This window comes from Rhinatrema bivittatum, chromosome 18 (assembly GCF_901001135.1).
Source record: "Rhinatrema bivittatum chromosome 18, aRhiBiv1.1, whole genome shotgun sequence".
NCBI classification, from domain to species: Eukaryota; Metazoa; Chordata; class Amphibia; order Gymnophiona; family Rhinatrematidae; genus Rhinatrema; species Rhinatrema bivittatum.
The window spans coordinates 17,657,304-17,673,738 of NC_042632.1; the positions used below are offsets into that span (position 1 = coordinate 17,657,304).

The 16,435-nt window shown below is 44.0% G+C and overlaps 1 protein-coding gene across 1 annotated transcript in view; it reads right to left on the reverse strand.

Moving 5' to 3' along the window:
• Positions 1 to 2,126: 2,126 nt before the first annotated feature.
• Positions 2,127 to 16,435, reverse strand: part of TENM2 (teneurin transmembrane protein 2) — a 2,776,334-nt gene continuing 2,762,025 nt past the window's right edge. Inside the window, exons 31-32 of the mRNA XM_029583832.1 lie at positions 7,571 to 7,701; positions 2,127 to 4,005 (exon numbers count right to left, since the gene is read on the reverse strand). Coding sequence (XP_029439692.1) covers positions 3,244 to 4,005; positions 7,571 to 7,701 — 893 coding nt within the window. The 3' untranslated portion in view covers positions 2,127 to 3,243. The remainder of the gene's footprint in view (positions 4,006 to 7,570; positions 7,702 to 16,435) is intronic.

Sequence of the window (16,435 nt, forward strand, 5' to 3'; positions counted from 1 at the left end):
GCCGACAGGCTTGCTGATGCTGATGCGGCTAGATACAGATATATATATATATACAAAAATTAAAAAATAAATAAAAATTAAAAAACATGAAAACACATTTACAACTAATAACCGACTATATTGGGAAACGGCATACAGATTGACATTTCCTTTTCTATTGCTGATTGGGTTCAGAGTAAGCCAGACAAGTCTCTAATAGATATTGCATGTAAGTGAGGTTCTTTTTGGTTTGTTATCTGTATAACCATCTAAGATTTGTTGCAGATCTTAAGTCTTATGGCCAAGGTAGGCATTGGTTACAAAGTGGTTGCTAGGGATTTGACTTTGTCATAATGGTGATGGTCTTGGTGATTTATAGAAAAATACTAAACTTCATCATAAGACCTACTCAACTTACCTTTCTACTGTATGCCTTGCCATTTGTTTCTACCAAGCAGACTCTTGTGTATTGCTTATGCATTAAAAATTGCTTATATGTATTAAAAGTTAAGTTTGCCAGCAACACCAACAAAAGCTACAAAATTAGATTATGGACATTCTTCTGAAAGTTATATTTATTTTGTATTTTTTGTTCTGTTTTTCACCCCATGTAAGACTCCTTTTCTGTTTCCATCCTGCTCTCAGTATGGAGCAATGATGCACAGCAGTCAATAGCATTCATGATAAGTAGGCGTTAGCAGATAATGTCTATTAGGTTTACCCAGCCTCCCCATTTGCTTCTGCCTATATTCTAATTAAGCATGTCTCCCAAATTTCAGCCATAGAAGCTTGACTGCCTGCAGGATCGTACTCCTTCTGCTTTTTGCCCTTAAACTGGAAACATAGTCCATCTGAAGCCCATGTTAAGAATCTTGCCACATCCCTCACAGTTATATCTGGGTATGAACCAAAGTCATGTTGCTATTTCATTTTGTTTGATCTTGCCTCTTCTTCCCTTTTTAGTAGTGCCCTTCCAGATGATTGAACATATTGGCTTCCATAATTTGTCAAACACTCATACCTACCTGCCTCCAATTTTTTTATTTTTTTTTACCTAAGATTCTCTCGGCTTGCTCTTATCATTGTCCTTTGTATCCTAGCATATTTAAATTCTGTCCTAGTTTTGCTTACTATGGGACGGCCAGCCTCCGTCCCGCCCCGCTCAGACCACACCCCCCCAGCCCGCCCCTTTTTCAGGGCCCGGCACTTCTGCGCATAACGGGGGTTACGCGCGTGGCTGGGCATGCACGCAGCACGCGCAAGCCCGGCCATGCACGTAACCCCTGTTTTTTACGTGCGCGGCCCTTTGAAAATGTACTCATTAGTTTTTATAGGCTTTAAAAGATAACTGAATTTTGAATGTACATGCAATGCATAAATGCATAGTAGGTAGCGCTGAAACCTTCGTGATTAGTGCAGCTGCTCACAGATTTCAAACTTTTGCTAATTCAGCTCCTTTTCCTTGCCTATTACCATTTCTCCAACAAATCTGCAAACATTTTTGTGTGTAATTATTCTAAGAAAAGCAAAATCACAAACATAGAGATGCAGGACTGGAGTGCCTATCGGGTTAAAGCATGCTAGAAGCAGTCTGAGCTCTGAGGTAGTACAGCAAGAGCATGAGAGAGAGTATGTGACAATTTGGAGAGCTGAAGGCCCTCGTAAGTCAGAGCAGGGGGAGGCGTTTTTTGCAGGAATAGATTCTGATGCTGCTGGTCTGAACCAGGTTTAGCAGTGAGAAATATTCTGCATCGAGTCCACCATGAGTAGAAAGAAACGAAGAATGCCATATGAAATGATTTTTGTTTGGGGGTACATGCCGTCATTTCATCTCAACCCTGGCAGTGTACTCTTAATCATATAGACCAGTTAAGGTCTGACAGCGAGACTTACAGTAGCACTATTAGTGCACCCTTCATACGCGGCTAATATTTTTCCATTAGAAGACTGAAGCATAGGTTTCTCTCTTTTTTAAGTAGTCTCCCTGCACGCTGCGATATCTTTTATTGGCTCAATGTAGGAATGGTGAAAAGATGATGTAATGCATAAGCTTTCTTCACCACCTACATCCTTTCTTTACGTCAAACATACCCTGCTTCTCTGGCAAGACTTCACAATGAGACATGCATTCACAGGAGTTTTAAAGACTTTATTTATGTATAAACAATTTAAACACTTTGCCATAAATTATCTTTGCTTGTCTCTATTCTTTGCTCAGCAGCAAATTAAAATTATATATAAAAACTCAATGAACGGGTTCATACATGTATATTACAAAAAAGATCTCGTACCAAAGGTCAACTTCAACTCTCTTCTGGTGATTGCGCAATGTGATTGTCTCAGTGTCTTGACCAAACAAACACAGCTATATAATAATAAGAATTATTATTATTTTGCTTTAATTTGAAACAGTGATTTATGCCTTCTGGCGCTTGTTATGTACAGGGTGATCTGAATTGGTGCCCATTTGCAATAGTGTGACACAATGCCCACGTCTCTACAGGAACCAGTACCAACAAACTACTGAATCTAGACAGACTACACCCTGTAATACTGTCCACAATGGAATCTTCAAAGACAAACAAGAGATGAAATTAGTTGTAGTGGTTATAGCCGCCATGTTCCCACTGAACTTTACACTCTGCCTTCCTCGAATAAATATTAAGTTTAAGTCAGACAAGCACAGGGGTCTGAGTGCAAAAGCAGTTTTCTTTTTGTAGATCTCCAGTGCTTTCTCTGCAGTTTTTTCCTTCCCCAGTCACTAAAGCTCGCTCCAGAGTTAATGGTTCAGATGCATTTGCCTTCTTGCTTAAAATTAAAACCTGGGAGTTATGTACTGGAGAAGCAATCTGAATGATTCTTGTCAGGGGGTTCGCTGAAAAGTGTCCCTCTTGGATTCCTTAGTTTCTCACGTATGAATGGAGTGAGGTAAAATGTGGCCGCCACTATTTTTTATATTTTCCTTTGCACCCAGAACAAGTGGGTAATATTTGGAGGGGGGTGATTTTTTTTTCTTTGTTTCTATTTTGGAAAGTGTTCTGTTTTGTCTGCAGTTAGGCTTGTAGTCCACTTTAGGATATGTGTGGTTTTATTTGTCATTTTAAATTGTAGCATTCAACTCAAAAAATGTGAGCTTTCCTGCTACGTGGGTGTCCTAAAGCAGTTCAGCCTAGTGCCCCATTGTAGGTCTTCATCTCCTTAGGAGAGGAGATAACAGTTGTGACCACTGACTCATCCAGCAATGGATGACAGCAGGTTAATTTGTTACCTCTTTCCCATCTCATTCTGTCTTAAAAACTGGATGTTACTGCTCCTGTCTGCCAGCTCTGGGTACTGCTCCACGGGCAGCACGTAATAACCCTCGTAACCTTGAACCCGCCCCGTATTCAGGAGCTGCTGCTTTTCTCCTTCAGTCCACAGGCGACTGCCCTCCTTACCATCTCGTGCTTTCTGCTGCTCCTTGAGCCAGGCTGCCCCCAAGGCCCGCTGCCGAGCCTGGTCCAGCACGCGCGCTCTCTCCTCGTCCAGTGTATCCACGCTCAACCCATAGCGGATGTTAAGCAGCAAGGCAGAATACTGGAATTCAATATTTGTAAACCTTCTAGTCCTTCCATTGATGAGAAGGGTTGGCTGGGAAACTGTAACGTTTACTCCGCTTTCCAGTACTTTCCGTCCACTCGTCATCCCTAGGGTGACAAGGTCATTGTCAGCCGAACCAATCTTGACAAAATAGTGGGTGTCCTTGCCTTCTGTGCTGTAGTGCATCCTTTCTAGATAGTAAGCAGCATTGAGCACTAATGCTACCTTTCGGCTGTCTTCACTAGCAATACTCGAAATGCCTGTTATTACTCTTCCTTCCTTGATACCAAACATTACTCCTTTCCCAATAATCGGGGTAGTGGTAGCAAACCAGTGTCCTGGCTTCTCTCTTGTGTGTCCATGCAATCTTTTGGTTATTGTCTGCCCCTCCAGTGCCATGAATGCTTGATTATGTCGTTCTGTCGTCTGCTGGACTCCAGTAATTAGCTACGAAAAGAAAAAATGAATACAAATTTACTCAGTTGAAACGATTAACATCTGAGTTACACCACATAGAACTAAACAGAACAATGGAAAAATCAATCTTGTGAAACTGAGCTTTTGAAGGACATATTGTGAATGGAATTACAGTGTCACCATGGCCAGATCAAATACCAACATATCTGATAGCATTTTAGAGTGGAGTTGCATAAATACATATTTTGATTTAAAAAATGGAATGCTCTTGTAGCCATATTGGTCCTGGGAAAAACTATACCCTTCACAGGTTGTGATTAGGGATGTACAAATAATTCAAAGTCAAACTGGAACCAGGTGGAACTGTTTCAAGTTTGACAAAATCCTTGGATCTCAAAAAGAGCTGAAGCTGATCTGTGGAAATGTGCAATGGATTTTCAATTCAGTTGACATTTGGCAATTTATCAAATTGGTTTGCGAATGCCTTTTTGAGAAGACTGCATATCCTTTGTTGATAAGCCTTTTAATGAATTATTGAAAAAAAAGTATCCAAAGATGATGATATCCATGGCCATATCCGAAGAAGGGAATTATGTGGTCTCAAAGGTTCATGTATTCCATATTTTGATAATTATTATGTTGGTCCAATAAAAAGTATCACGACTGGCAAAAAATTAAGAACATGAATGCATCCACACCCTGGAAAAAGGAGAAATGTTTACATAAAACTGTTTAACATTTTTAATTATTTCAAATCAGTAGCTGCCTGGGTATCTACCATTAGTTGTGTATTTGCTTAGGCAGGAGAAAATAATTTAATAATTCAAAAGCTTGGAGCTATGGCAGATGTGCTGCAGATCACTGCCCACTCCTTTTCTGTGGTAGGAGCACTCCGCAGGGGTGCCAGGGAGGTAACAAGAATTCTGACCATATACCCCACGCCTTAAATTTCAGGGAACATCATTCTGAATTTACTTAAATGCAGTATCTTGCCACAAGGAACCTTATCAGTTTAGAGGATACCTTTAAGATTGTAGAGATTCTTTAATACATTGAGCAGTACAGGATATGCACGCGTAAGTGGATGCTCAGACATTAATGTATTTTATAAACTTTGTGGCAGAAACTTATTTCTGCTCCGACAGTATGCACGCATATTTCCAATGCAGAAAACCGCATAGGTTCTCTAATTTTATAAACATATGCATGTATATTTTATGCATGAAATAATAGATTTTTCAAGAATAAACACCCAGAATTAAACGCGGAAACAGGTATTTTATAAAGTACGTAGGTTTACAGTTTTGAAAAGAACTGGGCAACTACTTGGCATCACCAGTTCACCAATACCTCGACCAGTTCACTCAGTCCATCTCCAGTTACATAGAAATGACGGCAGAAGAAGACCAAATGGCCCATCCAGTCTGCCCAGCAAGTGTCGCACTTTTGGGTTTTTTTTTCTCATACTTATCTGTTTCTCTTGATTCTTAGTAACCTTTTGGTTCTATATTCCTTCCACCCACACCATTAATGTAGAGAGCAGTGTTGGAACTGCATCTAAGTGAAATATCTAGCTTAATTAGTTAGGGCTAGTAACTGCCACAATAAGCAAGCTACACCCATGCTTATTTGTTTACCCAGACTATGTAATTCAGTCCTTGTTGGTTGTCTGTATATAGATCCACTTTTCTTCATTCCCCCTGCCGTTGAAGCAGAGAGCTATGCTGGATATGCGTGAAGTATCGGTCTTTCTCCCCTGCTGTTGAGGCAGAGAGCTATGCTGGATATGCGTGAAGTTATCGGTCTTTCTCCCCTGCCATTGAAGCAGAGAGCTATGCTGGATATGCATTGAAAGTGAAGTATCAGGCTTATTTGGTTTTGGGTAGTAACCGCCATAACAAGCAAGCTACTCCCCGCTTTTTTGTGAATGCAAATCCTTTTTTCCACATTTCCTCTTGCCGTTAAAGCTTAGAGCAATGTTGGAGTTGCATTAACCGTGTGTATGTTTATTGAATAAGGGTATTATCTCCAGGTAGTAGCCGTCATTCCCGTGAGCCACCCACTCTTCATTCACGTCCTCTAGACTTTATGGATCCACAGTGTTTATCCCATGCCCCTTTGAAGTCCTTCACAGTTCTGGTCTTCACCACTTCCTCCAGAAGGGCATTCCAGGCATCCACCACCCTCTCCGTGAAGAAATACTTCCTGACATTGGTTCTTCCTCCCTAGAGCATCAAATCGTGACCTACACCCAGACCTCCCAAAAACTGAAGACATCAGAGAAGTGGGAGTTTACTTACACGAGTCAATGAGCAGAAAGTATATCTGAATATTTCTTAAAAATAGCAACTACTGCGTGTACTTCTGAACATCAGCATGGAACATGTCTAGACCCCCCCCCCCCCCGGTAAAATATACATGTGAAACTGAAAATATGTACTTACATTTTACTTACATTGGTATATGGTATTCTTGCACGCGAAACCCCTTTGAAAGTTAATTCCATTGACTTTTGTTCCATTTCCAAGGTGTTTTTGAAAACGCCTCTTGCTTAGACACTATATTATCATAAATTGGGGAGTTGCTGGATTATAAAAAAAATTGCTTACATGGCTGGGCCACATCCAGAGGGCGACTATACCAAATCTTAAGTGAGGAAGGATCAAGAGGAGATTGTTTAAAAAAAATAAAAATAAAATAAAGTTGTGGACATAACAAGGGGCAGAACATTATCTCAAAACACGATCCGCGTTGGGTTTTGTTTGGAACAAAGATGCTGGATCTTCATTGACTGAAACAGCAAAGAGCTTTTTGTTTGCTGAGTACCTTTTTATTACATTTACAAAATATATACGAAAAATTTACAATGTGTTTGAAGGTCCCATGATTATAAGCTGTGGGCATCATCAGTTGATTTTGCAGCCCACATTCCATTCAGTTGTATGAAGGTCCTTATATGCAAACAGCAATATCAGTAATTAGGAAGTGTGCTAGAATTTATTTTTGCATATAATATTCTACCTATGTTGGGGTTTTTGAATATAGTGATATCATAATAACAAGAAACTAATCTTTTATTCTCTCTTTTAACAGGACTAAAAGGTATACAAGAAGAATCAGGAACTAGATCAAGAGCGGGGAGAGGAGACCTAGAAGCAGGCCATTGGACCAATAGGTAGTGTTAAGGATATTTCCTAGAATGACCTGAACTGATATATGCTGAATACTAACAAGAAACATAAAAAGCAGCCATGGGGAGGAAGATTTATGTCACTAATCAAATTATTCCCAAGTAGAACACCAGATGAGGTCTGCTTTTGTACTGTAGGTGAAACAGATGGTAGCATATATCAATATTTCCCAGAGCCATTGTGCTCCTGAGTGTATCCTTGAGGAGCTAATGGCCCTGTAATTGTGATAATCCAGGCTGGTAACGAGGGAGCAGACAGACACTCCTAAGAAAAGTGCACTGCTTCTAGCTGCAGCGCGTCTCCAGTGAAATGGCATGAATGCATACCAGGGACGGAGCTTACCTGTCCGTTTTCAGCGCGTCTCCAGTGAAATGGCATGAATGCCTACCAGGGACGGAGCTTACCTGTCCGTTTTCAGATTCCTGGCTCTCTATCAATTCGTAGGGTGGTGGCACAAAGTATGACTTTGATCTTGGGAAGCCAGGAATAATGTTGCTGAGCTGAAACCCAAACATCACCAGCCAGCTTTTCACATCTGCCAAAACAGGAGGGAAAAAAAATCAGGAAACTAAAGTGTGCAATGGTAAATATTACAATTCCTCCATTAGAACCAACTAGGTTATGAGAAACAGAAGCTTTCTACCACTAAATACTTTTTCTACAGTTGTTTGCTATTCATTCTGCTATGATAAATTCTTTTTATCAGAAAAAAATATATTGGTTTCCAGTATAGAGAGAGAGATCACTATAAATATCAGATAACTGCAAAATAATGTCTTATTTACAAAGCACCAGTGCATATCCTGCTGTACAGAATAATTAATGTTGATTGTGTACCCCTGCGGTAAAAAGCTTATAGTGAAAAATGGATCACAGTAACATAGTAAATGATGGCAGATAAAGACCAAATGGTCAATATAGTCTGCCCTGCAAGTTGCTCGTGGTGCTAACCTGCTGCAGGTTACCCCCATGCCTTCTGTTAAGGGCAGTAACTGCCACTCAGTGCAGGTTACCCCCATGCCTTCTGTTAAGGGCAGTAACTGCCACTGTGCAGGTTACCCCCATGCCTTCTGTTAAGGGCAGTAACTGCCACTGTGCAGGTTACCCCCATGCCTTCTGTTAAGGGCAGTAACTGCCGCCCTGTGCAGGTTACCCCCATGCCTTCTGTTAAGGGCAGTAACTGCCGCCCTGTGCAGGTTACCCCCATGCCTTCTGTTAAGGGTAGTAACTGCCACTCAGTGCAGGTTACCCCCATGCCTTCTGTTAAGGGCAGTAACTGCCGCCCTGTGCAGGTTACCCCCATGCCTTCTGTTAAGGGCAGTAACTGCTGCCCTGTGCAGGTTACCCCCAATGCCTTCTGTTAAGGGCAGTAACTGCTGCCCTGTGCAGGTTACCCCCATGCCTTCTGTTAAGGATAGTAACTGCCACCCTGTGCAGGTTACCCCTATGCCTTCTGTTAAGGGCAGTAACTGCCACTCACTGCAGGTTACCCTTATGCCTTCTGTTAAGGATAGTAACTGCCACCCTGTGCAGGTTACCCCCATGCCTTCTGTTAAGGATAGTAACTGCCACCCTGTGCAGGTTACCCCTATGCCTTCTGTTAAGGGTAGTAACTGCCGCCCTGTGCAGGTTATCCCCCCCATGCTTTCTGTTAAGGGTAGCAACTGCCATACCATGCATGTCCTATAATCTGTGACAGATAGGGAGAGATATTAAACCAGGATCTTGCAAGAGATTCTGATGGGATTTTTCTGTGTCTGACTTTTCCACATTTCAATTTGTGCTTCATAGTCTAAAACAAAATCATCCCCACCATTTACCTGAATAGGCCTGGGTGTTCTGGATTGTGATTTTACAAACTAAGGAAATCATCTGGGTTTTGGTTTAACTAATATACTGCAAGTACCAGTGTAAGGTAATGTTATAGGACTCCAGAAAATCTAAAATGTATTCTATTTATTTATTTATTTATTACTTTTATATACCGATATTCCTGTACAAAACTACAAATCACACCGGTTTACAGAGAACAAAACTTTGCATAAGAGCGTTACATGGAACAATGTGAGAGACAAGAAACTGCTTAAGAAACCAAGGCTAAGAACTTGCCCGGTGCAAACAATAACAAAAGGCAATATTCAACATAGCTAATATACGGGTATAAATAAATACTTTCGAACGGGAAATGATAAGAAATCTGAAATTAACAACTTCTAAAATGTTGCCTATGCAAGTGATTTCAACAGTGCGTGTCGGCCAGTGCTTTGAAGAAAAAATATCTTCCATCCCCATCTCTACTTCCAAAAGAATTCAGAAAAAATGTAACAGTATTATCCTGGGAGAGAGCATGTATCGTTAGTGGACATGGGACAGGACTCTCAGCTCTCATCCCACTTAGGGGTACATTTTTAAAGGCGCGTGCACACATGGACGTGCCGATTTTATAACATGTGCGGGGTGACGCTCAAGGGGGTTATTTTATAAAACTCGCACGGCGACGCGATCAGGCCATCCCCAGTTCCTATCCCCCTACCCATCCTTCCTCCCTTTTCCCCTCCCCTCCTTGAACCCTAAACCCACCCTAACTAAACTTTTTTTTGGTTTTTGAACTTGCTCGCTCCACAGAGCAGGAGTAGGTTGCGGCGCGCGCTTCACTGGGGCAATGCAAAATGGCGCTGTCCCAGCTGGCCCCGCCCCTTTTTAAAGGCCAGGCACTTCCGCGCATACTGGGAGCTACGTGTGTGACCGGGTTGCTCTGAAAATGCGCTTGGCGCGCGCAAATCCCAGGAGATACACGCATGACTGCGCCACGCGTGTTTTCAGAGCGGCCCGGCTACTCGCGTAGCTCCTGGCATGCGTGGAAGTTTTGAAAATGTCCCCGTAACTGAGCTAGATTGCCCTTGACTTTGGAAAATGTTTTCAAACCCTGTTAATTAAGCAGTATTCATAAAACATGCCAACTGAAGCCAATAACAGAGTCAAAGATTTTCATATGCAGGTAGACTTTCAGAGGTCCTTATTCAATAACCTGGCGAGCAGCGAAGAAATCTGGATAAAGTTACCCAGATAACTTTAGCCAAATATTCAATGGCTTTTATGTGGATAAAAATGCAGCTGAATATATATGCCTAAAATTACTCAGGTAACATTATCTGGGTCACTTTGAAGCTCATTGGCTTACTGAATTTTGAAAATAATGTAGCAGGCTGAGCACTGGATAACCTCTCCCACTGCTGCCTCCAAGATAACATTTTCTCCCCCTCCATCCCATCCCAGTAAATGTTTATATTATAAAAAGGATCAAATTCCCCCAACTGTCACCCCCAAAAGTGCCCCTGTACCCCTGGGAGGGTAGGAGAGGCTCTTACCTCCTGTTGATGGGCTAAATAAGTGCCGCTACCTCTGACAGCTACCAGCACTTAGTATTCATTTATGAAGCAGCCAATCCCCATTTAGTATTCACTGAGAGGGAAACAGGCAATCCAAGCTGAACAGTGACTTCTAAATGGGGACTGCTCGTTTTACCTCGGTGTCGTGTTACAACTATTGGCATGTACAGTTCAGCCCGTGGTTGGTGGTAAGGGCCTTTCCTCCTGCTGGGCTTCAGGGGCACTGTTGGAGATCTGGGAATGGGAGTTTGGCCTATGACTTTTTTGTTATGGGTGAGGGGAAGAATTAGCCACTCAGCTTGCTACATTTCATTTTATTTTGGGGGTAATGGGGTGGGGGGTGGATGGCATCGGGTGCTCGGCTAACTCAATTTTTATTTTAGCTCTCCGGATAATTTTAGGGCACCATATTTTTCTATTAGATTTAGCGTGATACATTTTAGTGAAGCCTACAGAACTCCCCTCCACGGTGCCGCTTTTACTTGGCTAAAATTAAGCCAAGGAGTGGAGAACAATTTTTAAATGTCACATTTTATCTGGTTATCTCCAAAAGTTAGCTGGACAAGCACTTTGATTATTGACCACTCTTTACAAAGGCTCCACATAACGTGTACGTGAGGGCTAGCAATAGTTTGGTAATAAGTACACAACACTTGCCATACTGGAGTCAGACCCCAGGTCCATCAAGCCCAGTATCCTGTTTCCAGCAGTGGCCAATCCAGGTCACAAGTACCTGGCAGGATCCCAAGGGGTAGATAGAGGCCAAGCTGCTTATCCCAAGAATAAGGAGAGGATTTCTGTAACTCTACCTTATTAATGGTTTATGGACTTTTCCTCCAGGAACTTGCCCAAACCTTTTTTAAACGCACCTACACTAATAGCTTTCACCACATCCTCTGGCAACAAATTCCAGAGCTTAATTATGCATTGAATAAAAAAATATTTTCTCTTATTAGTTTTAAATGTATTACCCAGTAACTTCATTGGGTGTCCCCTGGTCTTTGTATTTTTCTAGAGTAAACAACTGATTAACGTTTACTCGTTCCATTCCACTCATTATTTTATAGACTTCTATCATATCTTCCCTTAGCCGTCTCTTCTCCAAGCTGGATTCTAACCTCATTAGCCTTTAATTCATAGGGGAATTGTTCAATCCCCTTTATCGTTTTGGTCACCCTTTTTTGTACCTTTTCTAATTCTGCTACAACTTTTTTGCGATGTGAGCAGAACTGTACACAAGATGAGTTTGCACCATGGCGCGATACAGAGGCATTATGATATTCTCTGTTTTATTCTCCATTCCCTTCCTAATAATCCCTAGCATTCTATTTGCTTTCTTGGCTGCTGCTGCACACTGAGCAGAAGATTTCAATATATTTTCAACAATGACACCTAGATCCTTTTCCTGAGTGGTGACTCCTAATGCATTGTGCAGCCATAATTTGGGTTACTCTTCCCTAAGGGCAGATTTTAAAACATATGCGTGGGCGTAGGTTTGTTTGCGCAACCCGGTGTGAACAAATCTTGCGCATGTTATAAAATCCAGGGTCGGCGCGCGCAGGGGGGGTGCACAATTGTGCAACCTGCGCGCGCCAAGCTGAGCAGCCTGCCTCCGTTCCCTCTGAGGCCGCTCCTAAATCGGAGCAGCCTCGGAGGGAACTTTTTTTCCAGTCCCCCCACCTTCCCCTCCCTTCCCCTCCCTAACCCACCCCCCAGCCCTAACTAAATCCCCCCCAACCTTTGTTGAGAAAGTTACACCTGCCTGAGGCAGGCGTGACTTGTGTGCGCTGGCTGGCCAGGCCCCGACACAGGCCGCTGTGTCGGGGCACTCGGCCTCGCCCCCAGACCGCCCCTGGACCGCAGCTACTCCCCCGGAAACACCCCCAGACCGTGGCCCCTTCCCTGGACCACCCATTTTTCGAAGCCCCGGGACATATGCGCGTCCCGGGGCTTGTGTGTGCCGCCGAGCCTATGCAAGATAGGCTCGGCGCATGCAGGGGGAGGCAGGGGTAGGTTTTTGGGGTTTGCGCACATATCTTACGCGCGCAACCCTTTGAAAATGTACTCCTAAGTGCATTACTTTACACTTGTCCACGTTTAATTTTATTTGCCATTTGCATACCCAATCTCCCAGTTTTGCAATGTACTCTTGCAATTTCTCACAATCCTCTTGTGATTTGACAAATTTGAATAATTTTGTGTCATCAGCAAATTTGATCACCTCACTTGTTGTTCCCATTTCCAGGTCGTTTATAAATACATTAAAAAGCAGTGGTCCCAGAACAGATCCCTAGGCACTTCACCTTTTTCCATTGGGAAAGTTATCCCTACTCTCTGTTTTCTATCTTTTCACTGCCCCCTATCCCATGACATTTACATTTCCGAAGAAGTCTCTCATGACAGACTGTCACATGCTTTCTGGAAATCCAGGTACATTATATAAACTGGCTTAACGTTATCCCCATGTTTATTTACGCCCTCAAAAATGTAGCAAATGTTTGAGGCAAAACTTCCCTTGGCTAAATCCATGTTGGCTTTGTTCCATTAAACTATGCCTATAATTTTGTTTAGCAATTTTATTTTTATGATAGTTTCTACGACTTTGCCTGGCACAGACGTCAGACTCACTGCTGTGTAGTTTCCTGGATCACCCCTTGATACCCCTTTTAAAATTTGGTGTTACAATGGCCACCCTCCAGTCTTCAAGTACCACTATTCAGCGGTTCTCAATGGGCGTGTGGCCGGCAGGTGTGCTGCGCATTTCCTGGTCCCCTGCTGCTCTTCCCTCCCTCCCTCTCCTCACCCCAGCCAGACGCACACACATTCTTCAACTAACACTGCTGCTGCTGTCCCTGCCCGGGCTATCGGCACATTCAAGCCCAGGGGGGGGGAGCGGCAGAAGTGTTCATGGAAAACAGCAACATGGCCTTTTCTTCTTCCTGTCCCTGCAGCTGGAAAGAGGAACTGATGTTCGGCAGACGTGAGGGAGGGCCCCTGCTGCTGCTGCAGATATCGTGTCCCAGCTGTTTGCCTGTGCTGTGATCATGGAGGTGCCGAGCAGTCAGCTGAGAATGTGGCCGCGGGGATTTCCTGCTCTGGGAAATCCCTCCATCTGCTGCCCCAGGCCCTGCCGCCTGCGGTAAAGGACTGTCTCAGAAAGGAGAAAGTTTGAAAACAAGCTTCACCTAATTATAACCCTCAGTCCTATCTAGACCTATTGAAAAGGACCTTTTTTTTTTTTGTAGTCTTTGACTTATGCTGGGGTCATTAGGGCAGTTTATGGGGGCAATTTACAAAAGTGCCCCTAACCATGCAAACTCTGGTTACTTATACTTGCGAGCTTTGTACCAGTTTTCAAAGGAGGAAGTACCTGTAGAGGTTTGCAGCAGTTTTCCTTCTGCTGGAAATAATGCCTGGAGTTCTGAAAGGGCAATCAAGGCCCTGGTATTTCCTCCCCCCCCCCCCCAGGAATGTGTACTCATGATGCAGATAAAAGTACAGGAGTCCCTGATCCCGGGCTAAAGGGGTGGACAATCTACAAATAACCAATTGTTCAAGGCAAAAACACGAATGTCTAAGCAGATTTACAAAAAAAAAGTCACTGAAGTGATGCATTCAACTGTGATACCCCCCCAAAATTCCAAGATGTGGGTGGAAAAAACATCCAATAATAAGACAGCAAACAGAAACTTCCCGTTAGGTATGCTTGAATGAGGATTTGGATTTACATGCCTTTCCAAGTTCAAGGCAAGTGACATTTCAGGTATGGCTGTAGGCAGGTATTTCGCCTTCCCAGAAGGCTTACAATGTAAGTCTCCTTTCTGAATCAGTCCTTCACCGTCACAGACCCGGGGCAGCTCATCGAGGGAAATCCCACGCAGCCGTGTGGCAGGAAATCCCTACGGCCACATTCTCAGCTGACTGCTCGGCACCTCGATGATCGCAGCACAGGCAGACAGCTGAGTGCTGCCTTCTTACCGCTGCAGGGATTGGGGGGAGTCACTCCTGCTGCGGTTCCCAGCTTGTCACGACTGCTTTAATAGCAGCATACCAGCTGCCAGATGTGCTGGGGATGGAGGCGAGTGAGTGAGCCTGAGGCAGCATGTGTACGTGTGCGAGAGAATGTGTGTGTGATTGAGACTTTGTGTGTAAGTAATAGAGAGAAAGCATGTGTGAGAGCAAGAGACTGGTTAGGGAGGTGACTGGTGTGTGTGTGTGTGTGTGTGTGTGTATGTGAGAGACTGGTCAGGGAGGTGACTGGTGTGTGAGAGAGAGAGACTGGTCAGGGAGGTGACGTGTGTGTGTGTGTGTGTGAGAGAGAGACTGGTCAGAGAGGTGACTGGTGTGTGTGTGTGTGTGTGAGAGAGAGACTGGTCAGGGAGGTGACTGGTGTGTGTGTGGGTGTGTGTGAGAGAGAGAGACTGGTCAGGGAGGTGACTGGTGTGTGTGAGAGAGAGAGACTGGTCAGGGAGGTGACTGGTGTGTGTGTGTGTGTGAGAGAGGCTGGTCAGGGAGGTGACTGGTGTGTGTGTGAGAGAGAGACTGGTCAGGGAGGTGACTAGTGTGTGTGTGTGTGAGAGAGAGAGACTGGTCAGGAAGGTGACGTGTGTGTGTGTGTGTGTGTGTGTGTGAGAGAGAGAGAGACTGGTCAGGGAGGTGACTGGTGTGTGTGTGTGTGTGAGAGAGAGACTGGTCAGGGAGGTGACTGGTGTGTGTGTGTGTGTGTGTGTGTGTGTGAGAGAGAGACTGGTCAGGGAGGTGACTGGTGTGTGTGTGTGTGTGTGTGTGAGAGAGAGACTGGTCAGGGAGGTGACTGGTGTGTGTGTGAGAGAGAGAGAGAGAGACTGGTCAGGGAGGTGACTGGTGTGTGTATGAGAGATTCATTCCATCCCCCACTCCTGTCTGCTTCCATCTTCTGTTACCTGCCAGTTGCTTCCCTGCCGATACCATGCAGTTCATGCTGCTCTCATTGATATGCATGTTAGAGGAAAGTCATGTGTTTAACAAACACAGCTCATAGGTGCCAGCTCGGTGGGTGCTTGAGCACTCCTAATATTGAGCAAACTCCATTGCATCCAGGGAGGGGTAATTTGCGTTGAGATTAGCACCATTAGTCATTATGAGAAATTGCCTCCAATGTCAGCACTCCTGTTTCTGCCAGCAGAGGAGGAAAGAGTAGGCGCCAAGCTTTAGGGGGGGCAGAGGAATGAGGTTTGAGAAAGAAGGTACGAGAGAGAGAGGGGTGGGGAAAGAGATGAGGAAGGAGACAGAGAAATGGAAGGATGGGAAAGGAGGGAGAGCCAAGCAGAATGAAAAGAGAAAGAGGTGTGGGAAAGGAACAAAAGAAATGGAGGAAAGCATGGAAGGGATGGAAAAAAGAAGAATGGGGAAGGAGAGAAATAGAAGAAATGGAAAGGGAGACAGGGATGGGAAAAGACAGACACATGACGGGGAGAGGACAGAAGACTGAGAGGAGGAAAGTATCTGCACCCTATTTTTATTTTTTTTTACATTTTATCTCCTGGTAATCCATGCCTGCCATGGGCTGGAGGAAAGAGAGGAAAGGCATCAGCAGGGCTGAAAGAGAGAGGAGACACAAGGAAAGGGCAAAGGAGAAGAGAAGAAAGAGAGTGAGCTACGGGAGATTGAAGCTGGGCTCAGGAGATGAGACAGGTACACGTGGAGGGAAGAGAAACAGAACAATGGCTGAAGAAATGAGAGGAGGACAGAAATATGAGAAATATTTCCACGGCCACCTTCTCGCTCCTTCTAAGCCTCTGCAGGACAGATGAATCAAACTCAAATCACCCGTGTCACAGTCCTACAACCAAGCTGTGGGACCAACTGCCACACATTTTTATTTTATTTATAATTCTACAA